The sequence below is a fragment of the Colossoma macropomum genome, unplaced genomic scaffold (genome assembly GCF_904425465.1).
Source record: "Colossoma macropomum unplaced genomic scaffold, Colossoma_macropomum, whole genome shotgun sequence".
NCBI lineage: Eukaryota > Metazoa > Chordata > Actinopteri > Characiformes > Serrasalmidae > Colossoma > Colossoma macropomum.
Window position 1 is genome coordinate 10,502,757 of NW_023494791.1, and position 20,254 is coordinate 10,523,010.

At 37.8% G+C, this 20,254-nt stretch overlaps 1 protein-coding gene across 1 annotated transcript in view; it reads left to right on the forward strand.

Moving 5' to 3' along the window:
- The window catches only part of srbd1 (S1 RNA binding domain 1), an 85,438-nt gene that overhangs the window by 30,691 nt on the left and 34,493 nt on the right, over window positions 1–20,254 (forward strand). The window contains exons 14-15 of the mRNA XM_036573830.1: window positions 6,359–6,450; window positions 15,203–15,285. Of these exons, the coding sequence (XP_036429723.1) occupies window positions 6,359–6,450; window positions 15,203–15,285 (175 nt within the window). The remainder of the gene's footprint in view (window positions 1–6,358; window positions 6,451–15,202; window positions 15,286–20,254) is intronic.

The following is a 20,254-nucleotide window of genomic DNA, read 5'->3' on the forward strand; positions in this document are numbered from 1 at the left end:
GCAGTTGCTGCATGAAGATAACCTTAGAGTGAATAGGCCTTGCTGTGAGAGCTGCTTTTCTCCACAGTTCTTTAAAAAGGCAGCCAAAGAAAACTGAATGTTTGTTCCAAGTGTTTGAGAAGATTCATAAACCGGTCTTTGGGAATATATAAAGATGTCAAACTGCAGACAAATGTCCTCGACTCTGGCTGCGTTAAAAATGTAGCATAGACTTTAACATGTCTTAGTGTTTATACGTCTATAGTGTTTAAGTGTTGTGATAAATTCTTATGACAAGGCTGATCACATATTCTTGTTTCTAGGATAAAGTTTACTCTAAAGATTTGGACTGGGGGAACTGGCAGAAGACTGGAATTAACCTTCTTTTCATTCTGAAGTAATTATTAGGTCAACAGTATCTTTATCTAACATTTTTTAAGATTTTTTTATTTTGGCAAGTTGATAACATATTGATAACAACATAATATACTTTAATATTCTGTAGTTAATTTTAGAAGAATCTTAATGCTTTTATTACACCATACTGGAGTGTTATGCTTATTAAGATAGTTTTTTGGGGATACAGGGATTTTAACACAATGCATGCTGAATGGAATGAATTTGTGGAAAATGCATTTTGACCTATATTGGAATGTTTTTTCATTAGGCCTGTTTCAAGTTTTACATAAGACCGATAGTTTTTAGCTTTACATAACACCAATTATTTGGTCAGATCACAATTATTTAAGCTGTTCTCAGTTATTTTCCATAGTTGTTAGCTTTTACAATCATATGTTTACATTATAACAAACAGAATTTGGTACATTTTTATCATTTGGATTCGGACAAAAATCCGGACAAATAAAACTAAGTAGAAAATGCATTTGTTAATACATCATGGGTTTTATGAAAACAGCAAAAATGATATTTTCTGTTAGATGCTATATCACTTTTGGATGGCAGCGATGAGTCATGTTTGTGCTGGTGCTGTGTCTGTAATCAGGAAGTTAAATATTGACAGCTAGGAAGAAAGATGGCTAATCGTCCATTGTGGCCACTTCAGGCTTGTATTTTAATACAATATAATTGTCTTTCAAAAGATTGTTAATTGCAGTTATTTTTATCACAGTTAATCATCATGTAAGTTTCGTCATCATGACAGGCCTTGTTTCTATTCCAGTGGTTCCATTAAAAACATGGTGGTTCCATGATGCTGCTAAAGAGAAATGGAAATAAGAAATAAAATCCCCTGCGCCCTGTAACCATTTACATTTTGTGTTTGTTTAAATGTATTTGTTTTCTAAGAAAATTACATGTTTGTGGTAATTATGTTTTCACCAAACACATTCTTGTTTTAACCATTAGGCTTTGACCCCCAAAAAAGCTAAATGAATATTGGCTTTAGTTATTTACTTATTTAGTTATTATTCATTTTTAATTCTGTATGGAAAAGGTAGCATATTGTGGTGCAAAAATACAGTACAATCATGTGCAAAAGTTTGAATACCCCTGATTACATGACAAGTTTTGTTGACTTTGGAAGTAAAAATTAGCACATAATATGGAGGGAACAAATGTAAATATGACATTTCTGCTCATTTTAGTGCACAATTTCTGTTTATTTACTCGGGTTAACATCTTGGAAAACTTAAAATGTTGAGATGTTAAAGATGTTAATTTCAGCAATTGTAAATTGCTGAAACAGTAAACAGTAATTGTACATTAAATGTGCAGAAGTTTGTTCTCTGTAGATGTGTATGTTTTTTTTTCCTTTTTTTTTAACAACACTAAACTATAATTTACCCGGACGCTTAAACTTCTGCTTATGACTGTACGTGTAGTACGCCGTAGTTTGTGCTTCGTTACACCCTTACACCACTCACGAAAGACATGAAATCCTTGAGACATGAGGTCAGAATGAGGTTGTGTTGTCCTTCAGATTGACTAGAATGGTTGAGTACTGACCGCTTCTTTCCTTGTGATGCTCACGTCCAACCCAAGAGTCATGTGTATCGCGTTACTGTGGCGATGATATCGTCTGTTCCTCTCTCAAAAGGATCTGATGACTGATGTTAATTAGCGCTCTTGTTTGAGGGGTTGTTGAGGGGGGGGACGTATCAAAGCGTGTATCCATCTCTGAGTGTCAGTCAGTGGTCAGGGGCAGAGGGGTCTCAAGCCTCAGGGGCTGATGATGATGAGTAATGAGAGAGGGCCAGTGTTTCTCTGAACAGAGGGCTTAACTGTGACTTTGCCCTGGGACGATGATGAAGCCTTGATGGACCACACTGTAAATGTGTGTATGTTTGTGTATATGTATGCGTTTGGACTTGAGTGACCTAAAGGGTCGTCCAGTCATCCACAGCTCTTGGAGGCAGGTTGCTTCTTTGTGAGGACGTCTTTCAATCTGTTTTGTGCCTTCATGTTTGTGCTCACTTGTGGCGGAACGGGCGTGGACAACCTTCTGTTTGCTGCCATAGCGATGCCCTGCCCGTAGTACGACCGTGCCCGGGACAGGGTGAAGCCGGGTGGGATGCGGATCCATGTCAGGGTCGTTGAGGGCTGTTACCCAGCTGCCCCAGCGGCCGTGCTAATTAATTCAGACATGATAGGGGTCAGCCGCTCTCTCTGTGTGAGCTGTGTGTGCCCCTCTGTGTCTCTTCTGGGCTCTTTTCCCTTAAGTGTGTCTGTCTCCTCTAAATCCAGGCACTATCTCTCTTTCAATTGACCTAGAGCAGCCTACAGTGTCACATATCACTTAATGAAGGGGTGAAATATGTGTGTGTGTGTGCGCGCGGGGGGGGCAGTCACTCATTGGCAGATTAAGAATATATGTACATGACTGGCAAATGCCTGATGCAATGATTAAAAGGCACAACTAGTATTTTGAAACTGTTACCAGTGCAGTTATTTTAAAATAAAATACAAAACAAAATAACTGATCATCTTAAAAAAAGGATGGAATGATCAACACATGTTTTTTTTTGTTGGAGGGGCTCAGTTGTCGTTTTTCAGTGGTTACGTTTCTTAAATATTGTACATATAGTAGTGTGGAGGCTGGAACCTTCTAGCTCTTTTAGCTAGGTTTCCCTCTATCACAAGCTGCTATCAAGCTGGGAGGGTGAAATTATCTTTTAACAACAGGGCCGATGCTTAGATGGGTGTCCTATCCGGGAGCCTATTTTTCGTTATTTTAAGCACGATCCTGTTTTGTGTTCCAATTTAGCAGTTCCACCCATGTTACTCTGATGTAAGTATGATTATGATGGTTACATTTTTTATAAAGACTGACATGTAAACAAGAAACCATGAGATCCTAAAAAATTAGCTTTTTTCTGTCAAGTCAGAGGCTTGTTACAATGTGAGACAAGCCACTAATTATCAGTAATTTGTTGATGGGAATTTTACACTGTTATCAGGAAATCTCAGGATGTTCAGAGCATACAAACCTTCGTGATTTGTTAAAGTGTTTCTCCAGAATATCCTGTCTTCTGTTTGGGTCTTTATGCTTCTAAATGGCTTGTTTATGATTCATTTGATTCTGTCCATCCATCTTATAGCTGGTAGTCCTGTTCCTCATTTACATTCGACTGTCTCAAGTATAATTGTCTTTTGCAATGATTTGGTACTTTGCAGAACTTGTCCAAATAAGGTTCACGCTTCAGTTTGGTTATATTCACTTGCATAAGGAAGAGGAAAGTCAAACGAAATGAGAAGTGAGAAAAGCAGGAGTTACCAGAACAGTTGAATCTTTCATCTTTGAGAGAGAGGAGAAAATCAAGCTCCGTTCTTGCTTCACATCTGAAAAAGTCCACAGGTGTTTCTGTCCATCCCTCCACTGAGAGAAAGCCAGCTCAACACTGTGAGTCTGAAAGGATGTGTAGCTGTCAAGAAGGCATTACTGAAAAAAAGGAAATAGGCAAGAATGAAGAATAAAAAAGAACGACATTTGCAAATCAAACAAAGAAGCTGCTGGTGTTCTCAAAACAATGGACTACCACCCCAGAGTGAATGTGTTTGAGATTGCTCAGTACTGTATGTAAGTGTGAAAGGGCCATTTATGACTAAATCATATGATTTCTTAGGAGAAGTAATGGGTTTCAAGTATTTTCTTACTGTATCTACGAAGCCTGCTAGTGTAGTAATGGATTTATTCACTGCAGCCTCTGAGTGTGTGTGTGTGTGTGTGTGTTTCGTGCACAGGCACGTCTTATTAATGACCAGCTCCACAATGACCCGTCTGAAGGTCATATGCCAGGCCTTGTTAGCACTGTCTCCACGGCGACATGTCAGCTGTTGACAGGGGGAGGGGTGGGGGTGTCTGGGTTGATGATGCTCTGATGGAGGGAAAGGGGGAGGAGAAGGGAAGAATGAGGAGAAAGGAAAATGGAAAAAGAGGACACCACTGCTTTTAAGAAAAGATTCATGTCAAAAAGCCTCTGTGAGCTGTCATGGTTAAGATGTCGCTAATTGCCTGAGTTAACAGTGAGGCCTGCTAAACGAGAGAGTAGCTGTACTGTCCGTAGTGATGAGTTTTTGAGCTCATTTTGCCCTTTTGCTTCATGACCACTGTAAGGAAATCTCATTCTATAAGTTTTACTACAGTGCATTTCACATCAAACCACTCAGGATGACTTTGTTCAAATTTCAATTGTTGAATTAGAAATAAAAAAAAATCCCTTAAAACTCTCTCTCTCTCTCTCTCTCTATATATATATATATATATATATATATATATATATATATATATATATATATATATATATGACATTTTTTTTATGACATTTCAAAATGTTACTGCACTGTCATCTCTGCACTCAGTAATCTGCAATTGTTACTGTTTGAAGTCACAGTAAAATCACATTGACGTTTATGAAGCTTGACCGCATAGTAGAGAGGAAATTTTGCATTTTTTTGTTCCATAAAAAATTCCATGATATGAATCTTTATAAACATACAATCAATCATCAGTCAGAATTGTCAGTGTTTTGTTGTAACAGGTTTGACATTTTCAAAGCATTCAGTCGTGCCACAAAGAAAGCTGGAAGAAAATGGTGTTATCCACCCTGTGTTAGTAAACATCTTCCAGTGAACCATATTTTCTGGTGTAAATTATTGAATCATTTTCCTTTTGTCACGTTATCCTCTAGATGGCAGTGTTGACTCAAGTTTAGCTAGCATGACACAGTCAGTGCAAGAGTGGTACAGTACATCTATCCTAAGCTTTAGTCAGTCCTTCAGTTCAGCATTCGCATACAGATTAGAGACCATCTCCAGCCTGTGAATTGCATTCAGTATTGTACAAATGGAGTATGAGACATTACAGTTGCGGAGAGAGTAGCATTGTTTGAAGGTTATTGCCCATGATAGACATTGTTCACAATCTTATTTAATGTCACTAAATTCATAAAAGCAATGCTTACCAACAAAGCAACAGACTAAATAAGTAAAGTGGCCTTAATGCTTTTCTCCTTGCACCTTTACATCCAAAAGTAACAGAGGTCTGCTAAGATCCTGGATCACTGCTAGCATTTACACTGGTCCACTAACTCTAGCTATTTATAACCAGTTCCTGCTGAATAGACTGTCTATTGAGGCTGTCATTTTTATATTATTATTTGCAGTTATTCATTACTATTCTTCACAAAAATGTAGTTATGATAAATGGGCCTGAGACACAGGCACTGTAGGTATCACGCTTGGGGTCTGAGCTTAACCGGCTCAAATAGCCTTTGATGGCTAAAGTAAACAGTGGCGAATGTGATGTTTGTGTATATTAGCATGTGTCCTTTGTGTTGCTCTGAATTCTAACAGCCTGAACCCTGAAAGTGAGGACGTTGCAGTGCTAGTCTCAGACTTCAGTGCTCTCAATGCAAATCTATTTAAATGGACTCTTTGGTGTTTAAGTATACAGACTTTGTAGACTCACTTTGGGGGGCTTTTTGAACTGTTCCTCTATGTAGTGTTTTTGGTTTTACTATGTTCATAACTTCAGATATTATGTTATTATATATGTTATTATATTGTGTTTTTTTTGTAAGTTTTGTGAGATGCTTTTTTTATATGTATGTGAAGTGTTGTGAGATACTTTGGTGTGTCTGTTTTTTCTTTTTCTAGCCTATCAGCTAAGAGCCAGACTTGATGTTCAATGTTCAAATGTTCAAATATAGTTATGTTAAATAAAGGTAATTTGAAAACTATATCTGACTGAAGCTGGTGAATTTGGTGGTACTGTAATTAATTTGAACTGGTCAGTTATATCTCTGTCAACAGTGTTGTTTTAATTACTGTGAGGTTTTAGTTGGATTTGTTTTGTGACCTTTTTCATTCACTCTTTCTGTTTTTCACTTTTATGTAAACGCTCTGTATGTCTCATTTTCAGTATCACCAATGAAGCAGGAGCATCCATCTACAGTGTCAGTCCAGAGGCTGTGAAAGAAATGCCAGACCTAGACCCAAATCTGAGAAGTGCAGGTAACTACCTCTTACTCACTTCCTTTCTACACCTTAGACATGTAAAAACTGTCAAATTCTGTAAATTCTGTGTCATTTGCATCAGGGTAAGAATGTAACAAAATGACCTATAGAAGGTCCACTGTATGTCTAAAACATTATAGACTCCTGCTTTCTTCTGAAATCGAGGATATTAATAGGGGGTTTGTCCCCTTTTTGCTGCAGTAACAGCCTCTACTTTTATGGCAAGGCTTTACACTAGAACTGTGAGGATTTGATTGCATTCATCCACAAGAGCATTAGTGAGGTCAGGTACTGATGTTGGATGATTAGTTCTGGATCACTCCAGTTTATCCCAGTGTTACTGGAGGAAGCTCCTTTACTTCAGAGAACCCAGTTCCACTGCTCCCCAGCCTAATGCTGAGGACCTTTTCCATTAGCTGATGCTTGGCATTGGGCATGATGACCTTAGGTTCATGTGTGGCTGTTTGAGAGCATCCCATTCTACTAGCAGTGCTTTTCTATGGAGATTGTACAAGCTGTGTGTGTGCAGTTGAACTCCTGTGTCAGCAACGAGTGCTGAATTCACTAATTAGAAGGCGTGTCTGAATACTTTTGGTCTTTTGGCAGCAGATTAAAAATAACTCTGCTGTGCATTAGATAGGGAATATCAATATTGATGGATATCTGTATTGGGTTGATATCAGCAGCAAATGCTGCATCTGGCATCTGAGAGAGAAAAGATTGAATTCGATCTTTTATTATATTTAAGATCTTGGTGATATTTTATTTTGAGTGGTCCTTTTTAGATTAAATGAACGCTCAACAGACTCTCAGTAACGTGTCAAAAACATGTGAGGGTTAGGATTGAGGCCAGGGTGAGGGTTAGGTTTTGGATAAGGTTGGGTAAGGTTAGGTTTTGCATGATGGAAGTAATGTATTAACAATAAATCTACTTAATGTAAATAATGTATCAACAGAACATCTACAAGATATTTACTTCAGTGTATTCAGATGCTTCATTACTGCTACTTCACTGATATGATGTTGATGTATTACTGATAATCTGTTAAGAGCTTATTAATCATCTACAAAGGGCCACTCAAAATAGTGTTACTAAGATTTTGCATTTTTGTTGTACTGTGCTAAAGTCAGAAACATTCATTTGCGTAATTTCCAATCACAGCAGCCATAAAGTATAAGCAATTCATTTTCCAGTGTCAGAAAATAGAACAGGCAACATTTAATGGGAAATTATTTTACAGAAAATTACACCAAAGCCACCACAGCTAAAAATAACTTCTGGCATTGTGTAGACGCTTTGTATTTATGACAACTTCCATTTTTTTGTCAGGAGACGTACTCTTTTTTCAAATTTTTTTCCACACCTCCAAAGTTTAGTCTTAGAAGTTGGTTGCATTTTCTGCTTCTCACAATCAAAGTAATCCGAGCATTTTCAGTGATGGGGTCTGGACTATGGGGTGGCCAGTCAATGTCCTGAAAACACCAGCAGCTTCTTTGTTTGAAGTGCAAATGTTCTTCTTCTTTTGTCTATTTCCTTTTCCCAGTAACAGTTTCTTGACAGCTGCATATCCTATTAGACTCATAGCATTGACAAGAGCTCTTTTTTGAATGAGAGTTGTCAAGAGATATTTGTGGTTGTCTAGACCCTGAAAAACATGTCTCCAGTGCCAGCGCTGGCCCTGCAGTTGTATCTTACCTGTCTTTCCAACTCAGCTCCTGCTTAGCTCAATCTTTCTCTGCCATTTCAGTCAGCCTAGTCTGTGCTATCTGACAGTAATTTCACGGATGGTTGCCGGTAGTCTGCATCCTTATGTCATATTTGTTTTAAGGTCAATAACGTAAGCTGTGCTTCAACAATGACAATTGACTGACTCAGGTTTTTAGTTCTGAAGTTAAATGCCTTGCTTTATTTACAGACCTTTGTTGTCAGTTGTGATCCGACCAGATCTGTGTTACTCATTATGCTTCTGTGAAACTGGACTTTTCAAGCCTCGGCGGTGTGCTGGACCACACAGGCATTTGCTCTGCAATCCCAAACACAAAAAGTGTATAGAAAAGTCTGGAAATGGCTCAAACACTCTCAAAAACAGGATCTGAGAATTATTCCAGACTTCCTCTATAAAAGCAGTAAATCAATGTGGGATTTATCATAAATTTTCCTCTGGTCAAGTGAGAGAGCGAACTGGGGAGCTATATTTATCCTTTTTACGAAAGCCGTATAAAATTGTAGCACTTTTTTCACGTTTTTGTGAACATGTGTGTGTGTGTGTGTGTGTGCTTGTATCTGTTTGATTGAACACACACACATGCACATTCATAACAGATTCTTTCTTTATGTTTCATGTTTCCATATTTGGATTTTATTTATTTTGCATTAAATTATGTTCTAAAACAAGGGTAGACAAATGTGAACATTTACACTGGCCACATGGGCCACCAAGCCAGTGAATGTTGTGGCCAAAATTAAGAATTTGTGTCCAGAATTGTAGAAACATATTTGTCATACATTTTGTGTAAAAAAAAAAAAGAGCACAAATCTGACCACCTTTAATGATGTACGAATTGCTCTGTGTCTGATTCATGAAACCTTTGTATGAGGAGGCAACAAGCGAAGATTTGGACGCAAATGTTGAATCAGCTTCGTTGCGAAATCAAGCACCGCCTGGCGGTACCTTATTATATATAATTTACATGAAGCACACTAATTTATGTGTTTCAATAGGCAGCCAATAGAACAACAGTATTCAGCAGCTTGTGAGCCAATAGCTGTGTATGTAGGTGGAGTTTGAGGTTGAACTGCTCTTCTTACTGACTAAACGTTTTTTCTTAAAATTATAATGACTGAAAATGTGAAATAAACAAAACGCCATAGTTTTTTAAGACATTAGACTGATGCGATGTGATGTGAAGTGTAATTATCTTTCTAAAATAAAATAAATGCTGTATTATTGCAGTGTATGAGATGCTTCTACCCTAGCTGTGTTTTGTATGTTTTATTTTTTGGCCAGTGTTAGTAGTATAAAAGGTGTCATGGAACATTTAAGAGTTGCAGCATTTGTTTATACCAAAAAGCATGTAAAATGAGTACATCCATTTTTGTACTTGATTGCCATGTGCACAAATTATTAGTGCTTATATTTATATTTGTGAATTGTTGATATATTCGAATGTGTGAAAATTGAAGGGGTCTTGAAGTAGGCAATGTTGACCTTCTATTGTAAAGTAAAAAAAAACTCATTAATGTTAGCTTTCTTATTACACCCCTTTAATAGTACCATTTTTGTTTAGAGTGTGAGAGACCTCTAGTGTGTAAACACTGTACAACACCAGAGGTGGGTGCACCTCTGCCACACTGTCTTGAAGAACTGAATCAGCTGAGGAACTCGATTCACTCTGTGTAGTCATTCTTTTCTTGCACTGTTTTCTTCCAGTGTGGTTGTGATCTTTAAACACTACCACCTTTTATCATTTGTCCTGTGATCTGAAAGGATTAGTTCACCGAGAAATGGCAGTCTTGCTGGCAAAAACTAGTAGAGCCAGTTCGTATTTGCATGATCCTAACTGGACCTACCGGCTTTCGTTGGTAAACATGTTAGGATTTTGGGTTGAGCTGATAATCCAGTTAGCATTTTGACGCTTTGTGTATTAATAGTGATATACTTAACAAGATTCAAGGTTCTTTATTGTCTGGGTAGCAATCCTAAGGGTGCACAGACACAAAACATTGAACTAGGAATAAAGCAAAAAACAACTTGAAAAAAGAAAAATAAAAACGTTGTGATTTCTGGTTGAAAAACTGAAGTAGTGTTTTTAACCCCTAAAAATGCAGTTTTTACTGGTAAAGTTGATGGGGGAAAACTAAACATGTTCTAAAATGCTAATGTCTATTGGATAAGTTTGTCAGCATATCCAAAATGTACAATTACTTAATTAAAGTGTTATATTATACAACCCCATTTCCATTTGGGACGCTGTGCAGAATGTATATAATAATAGAATGCACTGATGTGCAAATCATGTAAACCATATTTTTCAAAGAAAATAACTACAAAGACAAAATATCATGTGTTTAAACTGAGAAATTTTATTTTCATTTAAACCCTCTATTTAATTGAAAATAGTGCAAAGACAACATATCAAATGTTGAAACTTTTTGAAAAATATATGCCCATTTTGAATTTGATGCCAACAACACGTTCCAAAAAAGTTGGGATGGAGGCATGTTTACCCCTGTGTTTCATCACCTTTTCTTTTAACAACACACTGCAAGCGTTTGGGAGCTGAGGAGACTAACTGCTCTAGTGAAAAGAAAGTGAAATGTTTTCCCATTCTTGCTTGAAATAGGATTTCAGCTGCTCAACAGTTCAGGGTCTCTTTTATCGTATTTTTCATTTGATAATGTGCCAAATGTTATCAGTGGTGACAGGTCTGGACTGCAGGCAGGCCAGTTCAGCGCCTGGACCTTTTTTAATATGGAGCTGTTGTAATACATGCAGAATGTAGTTTGACATTGTCTTGCTGAAATAATCAAAGCCTTCCCTGAAAAAGGTGTCATCTGGATGGCAGCATATGTTGCCAAAACATGTATATATAGTTCAGCATTAATTGTGCCTTCACAGATGTGCATGTCACCCATGCCATGTGAGCCTGGAGGATACAGTGTCCATGATTTTCAAAAAGAATTTCAAATGTTGATTTGTCAGACCACAGGACACTTTTCCACTTCCCCTCAGTCCATTTTAAATGAGCTTTGGGCCCAGAGAAGGGGGCAGCGTTTTTGGATCCTGTTTATGTATGGTTTCTTCTTTGCATTTTAGATTTTAGAGTTTTGAGGGCCTGAAGATCATGGCCAGCAAATACTGGTTTAGGTCTTGTCCCTTGCATACAGAGATTTCTCCAGATTCTCTGAATCATTTAATGTTATTATGTACTGTAGATGATGAAAAGCATTGCTTATGTTGAGAAACATTATTCTTGAATGGTTGCACATTTTGATTGTGCAGTCTTTCGCTGCACAATCAAACCCCTCCCCATCTTTACTTCTGAAAGACTCAGCCTCTCTGAGATGCTTTTTTTTATACCCAGTCATGTTAATGACCTGTTGCCAATTAGCCACCGTTTTTTTTTTTTAGCATTACACAACTTTACCAGCCTTTTGTTGCCCCTGTCCTAACATTTTTTGGAATATGTTGTTGGCATCAAATTCAAAATGGGCACAAAGTTTCAACATTTGATATGTTGTCTTTGTACTATTTTCAATTAAATAGAGGGTTTAAATGATTTGCACATCATTGCATTTTGTTTTTATTTACATTTTGCACAGCGTCCCAACTTTTTAAGTATTCAAAAACCCTTCTAAATAGTGAATTCAGCTACTTTAAGGTGCATTCATTGCTGACAGAGGCATTCAGTTGTGCACATGCATCTTGTACAAGAAGCATTGCCAATAGAATGGGATGCCAGTGAACCTAAAGTCACCGTGTCCAGTGCCAAGCTTCAGTCTAGAAGGGTATAAAGCCAACAGCATAACTGTGTTCTCTGGAGCGATGGAGTTCCATTCAGTACAACTGAGATGAGTTAGAGTGGCATTTGTGATCCAGAACTATTTATCCAACATTAGTACCCAGCCTCACTAATACTCTTGTGGCAGAATGTAATCAAATCCTCACAGCAGTCTTTCAACATATGGTCTTTTCAGAAGAGTAGAGGCTGTTACTGTAGTACAGGGGGACAAACTCCCTATTAATACTCTTGATTTTAGAAGAAACACCCAGTAAACAGGTGTCTACAGACTTTTAGATGTACAGTGTATATACTGTATGTGCAAGACAAATACGTTTTATTCACTGCTTTATGTCAGGCAGTGTACCAAATGGTTGTGCAACTTTGCATAACCATATTTTCTGGCGTGCACCACCACAAACTGCCTGGCTCTGGTAGAATGTGTGTGTTGTATATAGTATATATTGTCGTTTCAGTGTGGCAAGAAAACATTTTGAAAACAATGAAAAATTGTAATGTGGACAGCAAATTTTTAAAAATTAAAAGTGTTTTCCAGTGTGTCCTGGTCAGGGTGGAAAAGCTGAGCTGTTACGGAAACCTGTGTGATTTCCTGAAGAGGATAGTGTCACACTGCACTGAATATATTTCTATGTAAGAACATTTACAGAACTGTGTTATTTTGAAAGTTCCAGCAAATGTCACGCCAAATAATATCCAAATGCCAAGTGGATAGGTCCGTCAATATGTCTGTGAATAGAGGAGAGCGTTGGTGGGTATTGGACTGGCAGGCAGACTGTGTGTAATACCTACAGTGCTAGGTGTGGCTGAGACTTTAAGTGGGTGATTGAGGGTGGAGGGTGGAGGTGGGCTGCTGCAGGATGATTGCCATGCCTCACTCTGCGTCTCTGCATTGAACTCAGTGGGAAGTTGCTGCCTGCAATAATATTTGCACAGGGATGGAGTTTCAGCATAGGCCTTGTACGGCATACACAAAAGCACCGCTCTCTCTCTTTTGCTCGCTCTCTCTCTCTCTCTCTCTCTCTCTCTCTCTCTCTCTCTCTCTCTCATGCTCTCTCTCAGACAGCCTGAAACCAGCTCTTCTTCCCAGTTGTGATTTTTCTCAGATTTATGTTTTGTTTGTCTGTCTTGTGTCTCTTGTCTTCTTTTTCTCTCCCTTTGCTCATCTCTTTATTTTGTCTTATCAGTTAAAATCTCATTTTCATTCTCTCTGTCATGCACAATAAATTCTTAGAAATCGCTTATTCCTAACAACATTTTCTAATTTTATGTTCATTAATTATATGGTTTATCTAGTTATATTGTTTACTCACTAAGTGTGGAGAAATTGTGAGTTCTGAACTTTCACTCAGTGCCACAGAAGTAGATATTATGTTTCAGTTTGTTGAATAAAATTATACTGTAGTACAGTTATGTTTTGAGTAAATAGAAAAGTTCTTTACTAGGTTTGGGTGGTATGACGGTAGAGCCAGGAAAAAAAAATCCAAAAAAATAAACATGAAAGCGACTCTGAGACAGCAAAGAACTACACACACCACAGAACACGTATCATTTCAGCGTTCACTCTAACACCAGTCACTTGAGTTTGCGCTCTCAGATATCCTATAAGCGGCTGTCATTTTATCATCAGTTAGCTGGAAACAAGGCCATGTTTTGCTGTGTGCCATGTTTGGCCTGCTAACTAAGCTATCGCTAGCTTAGCCAAAAAGTTATACTGTACATCACAGTAATATTTGTAGACGGTTTGAAAGGAATGGAACAAGTAGAAACTGCTGAACCCTATTCTTTATATTTTTGCTGTTTTTGTCATTGTTTGACATTGAAACAAATGGAGGAAAGTCAGAGGTGTCAATATAGAATGCAAATGTATTGTAAATGTAATTCCATAGTACTTATTTAATGAATTCCGTTGCATAAAGCGACAGTAATAACTGTAGACTTGTAAAGGTTAAACTTTATGCCTTTTTTAAATTCTCCCTGCTCACCCACAAAATAAACAAACTAATAAAACAAGTGCATCAAACTCCTCATGCTTCCCACATTTTATGATATTGTTTTTGGCCTGTGAGCTGATGGTATTGCCAAAGACTTGTCACATTTTATTCCTCCTAAATTGAGGTTTTATTTTTTGTAATTGAATTTTTATTTGCGCCCATTTAATCAGACCCATAAACTATTGCTCCTGTCTTTGCTTAGTTCTGTGATACTAAACTTACTGGGAAGAGACTTACGACTTATGCGCGTGTGTAGCCTATATATCTGAGAACAAGTGTCTCTCTCTCTCTCTCTCTCTCTCTCTCTCTCTCTCTCTCTCTCTCTCTCTCCCTCTCTCCCCCTCTCTCTCTCCTTCTCTCTCTCTCTCTCTCTCTCTCTCTCTCTCTCTTTCTCTCTCTTTCTCTCTCTCTCTCTCTATAATGTGTTTGGTTTGGGGCATGTGATGGTATATTCATCTGTGGCTAAGGCTGTTAAATGATCCTGTCATGTGTTCGCACTTAAACATCATTGCATGTTTGTTGATTTTTCTTTTCCAGCCTCTCAGCCAAGAGCCAGACTGAAAGGCTTTTAAAGAGTTCAAATGTAGTTTTGTTAAATTAAGGTCATATGAAAGTTATACACCATTGAAGCTGATGAATTTGGCAGCGCTGTAATTAATTTGAGCTGGTCAGCTGTATCTCTATCACCAGAGCTGTGTTAATTACTGTACTGTGAGGTGCCAGATGGGTTAGTCTTGGGATCCATTTTATTTATGAATTCTTATGGCTCTTTTATGTCATTTAAGTAATTTTACTTTATTCTATATATTGCATCTTTGATGAATTTGCCTTACTTATTATGTTTTCTGCAGTTCACCTCAAAGAGTTCTGTGTTTTTTTTTATTTAACCGTTTTATCACTTTTTGGCATAAATATATATGTTTTCTATATTGTTTGATAGTGAGTATAATTCTAATTATAATATGGGGGTGGTGGAGCCTCACACATGAGCCTGTAATTGGTTTTACCTGTAAAGTTTATTAGTATAATTAATGAACCTGTGTGCTTTGCATTGCTTGTGGAGAATTTCTCATTTGCATAGCTAATCTATGCTTAATCAAATCTGTTGGTTTATTAAAGGAGTAATTTTGCTGATCCCTTGAGATGTTATCTGTCTCTGTATTCCTGCACTGAGAACAGTCACCGAAAAAAGCTATTTCATGCTCTGCTTGTGTGATGTGTGTCTTTCTTCTTAGTTTCGATTGGAAGACGTGTTCAGGACCCTCTGGCTGAGCTGGTGAAGATTGACCCTAAACATATTGGCATTGGTACTTACCAGGTCAGTTACATGGCACTGAGACTGTATGAACAATATAGTTCACAAGAAAACTGATTTCTGAACCAAAAATCTGCTTTTCATTAAACACTGCAGTGACCAAATTCATTATTATGATTAATAATGCATTCTCTTTGTACATAACACTGGAGCAGATACTACATGAACATGGATTATTGGAGAAAAATGTAATATGATGCTTCAAGAAGTTTTCACGATACAAAATATGTCACGATATACACTGATTACTTGAATAAGACAAAGTAGTGCCACATTTAAAATATATATATATATATACAGTGATTTATATTCACTGTTTCATGTCCTGCCCTGCACTAAATTCAGTGAAACAGGGCTGTTTAGCCTCTCTTTGTAATGAAACATGTTGTTGGGAAGTGTCTTTAAGTACTGACGATATCCACAATGTGCTCAGAAAAGCATTGTTTTCTACGTGATGGCGTGTTTGGCTCAGTTTTGACACTTTAAAGGAACGCCAGGCGCTTTCCCAACCGTCTTAACACTGGCTCGGATTTTAAATTTTGAGTAATAGCTTCCCTAAACAGGAGTCAGCTGGACTGGTGAGCTAATCCCCTCTGCTGTCTGTTTGCTTTTGCTGTCTCATATTGTGCGTAATCCATTTTTCTGACACAATTAATTCGATTAAGTTTGCCGGTAGCATCATATGTTGACTCTAGACTCAGGCCGGTTCGTATCCTCCCTTCTTTTTCTCCATTTTCCTCCTTCTGTCTTGCCGTTCTGCTTGCATACTCGCTCTCGCTCCCTCTCCGTCTCTTCATCTATCCCTGTCTTTTATTAGAAAATGTGGCCTTCAACTGTGGAGGACCTCTTGGCAAAATAAATGCAGATTAGTTCGCTGTAGAAACAGTTTGTTGTTCTTAGAAGGCTCGTGATTCAGGAAAGAACAAAAAACTGAGTTTGTGTGTTCTGAGCTTGTACTGTGTGTGTTGTGTTTGAGAGTTCCTTCGCAATGGAAAACATACAGCGAATCTGTCTGCACCCGAGCAGAAGGGACAGAGAAGTGAGCACTTTTTAAATGCATCAGAGGCCCACAAAGGCAGAGGGCAATCTTTATCTAAGCATAGGTTCCGTCTATAAATATTGTTACTGACATTTATTTTAAGGAGCTACATGTACATTTTACGTATGTAATTTACATGAATAAAAATAAATGATTGTGCAGTTTTCTATATTCTTGTTATAAATAACATTTTGTATTGAAGCAAAACAGAATTGTGAAGTATCAACATTCAAAAAACTGTGTCCTTACATTTATATATTTAGCAGATTCTTCTACAAGTGAATTAGACAAGCCACATTTAAAACAGGCTTCATTCTTACATATTTAACGTATTATCTAAACAAAAAAAAAATCTTAATTTTTTTTTTCCCCATTTCTTTTTCATTTCTGCATCATTTGAGCACAGCAGCTGTCCTATACATTGTGCCAAAATTTCATGATGACTGGACCAATACATATACCTTGTGAGAATGTATCAACAATTTAATCTAACAATGAGCTAAAAATATTTATAATTTAATATTAAATTATCGATACTTGGGCCTTCATCTGTTTATACTATTCTTAAACCCAAAATATTGTGATATTATACTGTGTTAATTTTTTTCTCTGTCTCAAAATGTTGAACTCCCAAACCAGAGCAAAATTGAAGTAATAACAACAACCATAATAATAATAATAATAATAATAATAATAATAATAATATTAACACTACTACTACTACTACTAATGATAATAATAATAATAATTCTTATTTAGATAACACTTTTCATGCCGGTGGCAGCTCAAAGTGCTTTACAGGTCATAAAGCTTAACAGTAATACAAGAAATTATAAGTATTAGTTTAGAATCATATAAGACAATGACACAGATCAAATTAAGATAAATACCACGAGACGTGGAGTTTTAAACAAATGCTAAGTTAAAGAGAGACATTCTTAGTTGCCTCTTAAAAATGAGCTTGACTTTCTTATAAAATATGCAATTGAGCTCCACAGTTTAGAAGCTTAATAACTGAAAGAGTCTTTCCATGTTTTCTGTATTTCACAGAAGGTGTTTGCAGAAGGTCAGTATCTGCAGATCTAAGATCACGTGTTGGAACATAAACAGACAGACACTCTGTGATGTAAGCGGGTTCTAGGTCATTTAGAGCCTTAAAAAAGTACACTGTCTGTTCTGCTTAACAAAAACACATTTTATGCTTTATCTGCTGGACATCTGCTGATGCTGATAAATCAGTGTACGCTAATACTGACTGATTTAATCTGCCAAATGACATATTGGTCAGCTCCTACCTGATGGGGGAAAAAACAGTGTGTAATCTTCAGAACTATTTTCTTTCTCTCAAAGCACATAGTGTTTCAGAAAGCAAAGACTTTCACTGAACTGTGGCGCAACACTATGCTATCTCGCACACACACATTCATGGGCGAAAGTTTGAATACCACACTCGAATTACATATTTTGTTGATTTTCTATGAGAAAATAAGTTCACACATCCTTTGCAGAGAACATACTTGAATATGACATTTCTCTGTAATTTTAGTGCACAATTTCTATTTATTTGCTGAGTTTAACATAGTGGCAAAAATACCCAACAGATAGAAAATATGCCATAACTTGTATATTGTGTATTTAATGTTGTTTCCCCTCCTAATGTTAAATTCAACAAATAAACACCAATTGCCTATTAAAATGTGCAGACGTCACTTAACTTATACGTTAACTTATTTTCACTTAGAAAATCAACTTGTCGTTTGACCAGGGGCGCCCAAACTTTAGCATACACACACATCTCATGTAGTTTGTTTGAAGGGGACCCCGTCTTCCTTTTGTCCTGTAGAGAGTTTTAGGCTATGTTGCTCTGTTTTTGTGTGTGTGTGTGTGTGTGCGTGTGTGTGTGCGCGCTGTGACGTTCCCCCAAGCGCACACACACGTCTGTCAGCACCCAGCGTTTATTTACCCTGTCACATGATCTGGGAAGAGAGAAAGCAACACGAGCTGCCTCTCCCCTGTACTGACATGCTGAGTGATGAGGGTGGCTGTGTGTGTACATGTGTGCGCGCAGTGGGTCAGTGTAGAAAGTGTTGTGTTGTGTTTTCTGTTCTGTCCTCAAATCACTTGTGCAGAAATGCTCTGTATCCTCATCTGACATCAGCTTTTAAGAAGCAACACAGACTAATAAGTAGCTTATGTAATGGATTGACCAAATCACCCTTCTTTAAATGGATAGGAACGGTTGTTCAGTCTGATTGTGGAGTAAGCAGTACATACACATATAGTACTACGCACCCTTAATTTGTGCTCATATAGAGACCACCCTTAAATTATTTAATTTCTAGTCCAAATGGCCATTATGTACAAATTTGTCAGATAAAAATACATTGAACAGAAAATTGCAGAGGAATTTAACTAAATATAATAAAATTTAGTATGTGCACTGTTTGCCTTTATTATAGCTTCTGTTCTTTTCGGGAGATTTGCAATCAGTCTTTTAAAGAAATCTGCAGGGATATTTTTCAACACCTACTAAGTTCAGTCTTAGTAGTTGGTTGCACTTTCTGCTTCTCACAGTCCAAATAATCTTAGTCACAATTTAGACTCATCTGCATAGAACCTTATTCCACATCTCAGATGTTCAGTTTTGTTGTTCTCGTGCAAATTTTCATCTTTTTGTCTATTTCCTTTTTTTCAGTAAGGGCTTCTGAACAGCTACACGTCCACTTTTTTGATAGCTGTTTTGACAGGAAATGAAAAAAAAGGGTGCTCCTGACTTTTGCACAACATTGTATGACTACTCTCATCACACATAAATGCATTAAGTTCCTCAGGATCATTATGCTGCTTAGCATTTGTGGCCAGTTGCTAGTAATGATTAATTATTTATTGAACATTGCAGTATTATATCGTATTCACATAGGGTCCTGATATACCTATAACCATAATGCATAGCCCTTAGTAGTCTATTACTTTATTTACTCAATACTAGGAATGTGATGTTTGAGTTGAGAGAATGTTGCTAAACACATGAGCTGAATGCTTTCTATTTGTCATACATGTGCTCCTGGAAAGCAGTCTAAGCTTATGTAGGCCTTTATGAAGTTAAGGTGGAATCCTCAGGCCCTTGTGTGAACGGCCTGTGGAACTGATTCCAGGCTGCTTTGTGGTTGATGATCTGCCCCACATTGCTGCGTGTTGTGAGCTGTCAGTCACTCAGAGGAGGTGGGTCCTGCTGTATTTTGGTTTGTATAGTGAGCTGTCAGTCACTGAAAGATAGGCGGAGTGAGTGTGTTCAGATTTCTCTAGCCGCTGAAAGGTCCCAGAGGGCACATTTTACCATTTTACCCAGCTGTGAGAAAACACCACACACACTCACCCGGATATTAAAGTAACTGTCACTCTTCTAGAAGCTCTTTCTCTTTCTCTCTCTTTCTCTCTTTCTCTCTCTTGCGCTTTCTCTCTCGCTCTCTCTTGCTCTCTCACTCTCTCACTTCTCTCTCTCTTTCACTTCTCTCTCTCTCTCACTCACTCTTTCTTTGTCTGTCTCTCTCTCTCCTCTCTCGGAGAGATTCGGAGATGCAAAACTGGCAGGAGGGTCAGGGGAAACTCTTGTCTTTGGGAACACTGACTCTTGGTCTCTTTAGCTCTCTCACCAAGAGGGCTTTGTACATTGCATGTACTAAAGTACTGCACTTTCACAGCTTGAGAGACGTGCGAGAGTCTAAATGGACAGAGGTTGTTCAGGCTGGCTCTTCCCCGAAAGGTAGCTGGCGGTCCCTGTACAAAAGACCCATCGAGAAGAGGGTGGGTGACCTCCAATGGAGGATTGTACACGGGATTTTAGCTACAAACAGGCACGCGGCGCGGATTGATCCATTAGTGGGAGATGGGTGTCCTTTCTGTGGGACGTCAGAAACAGTTTTTCATGTCTTT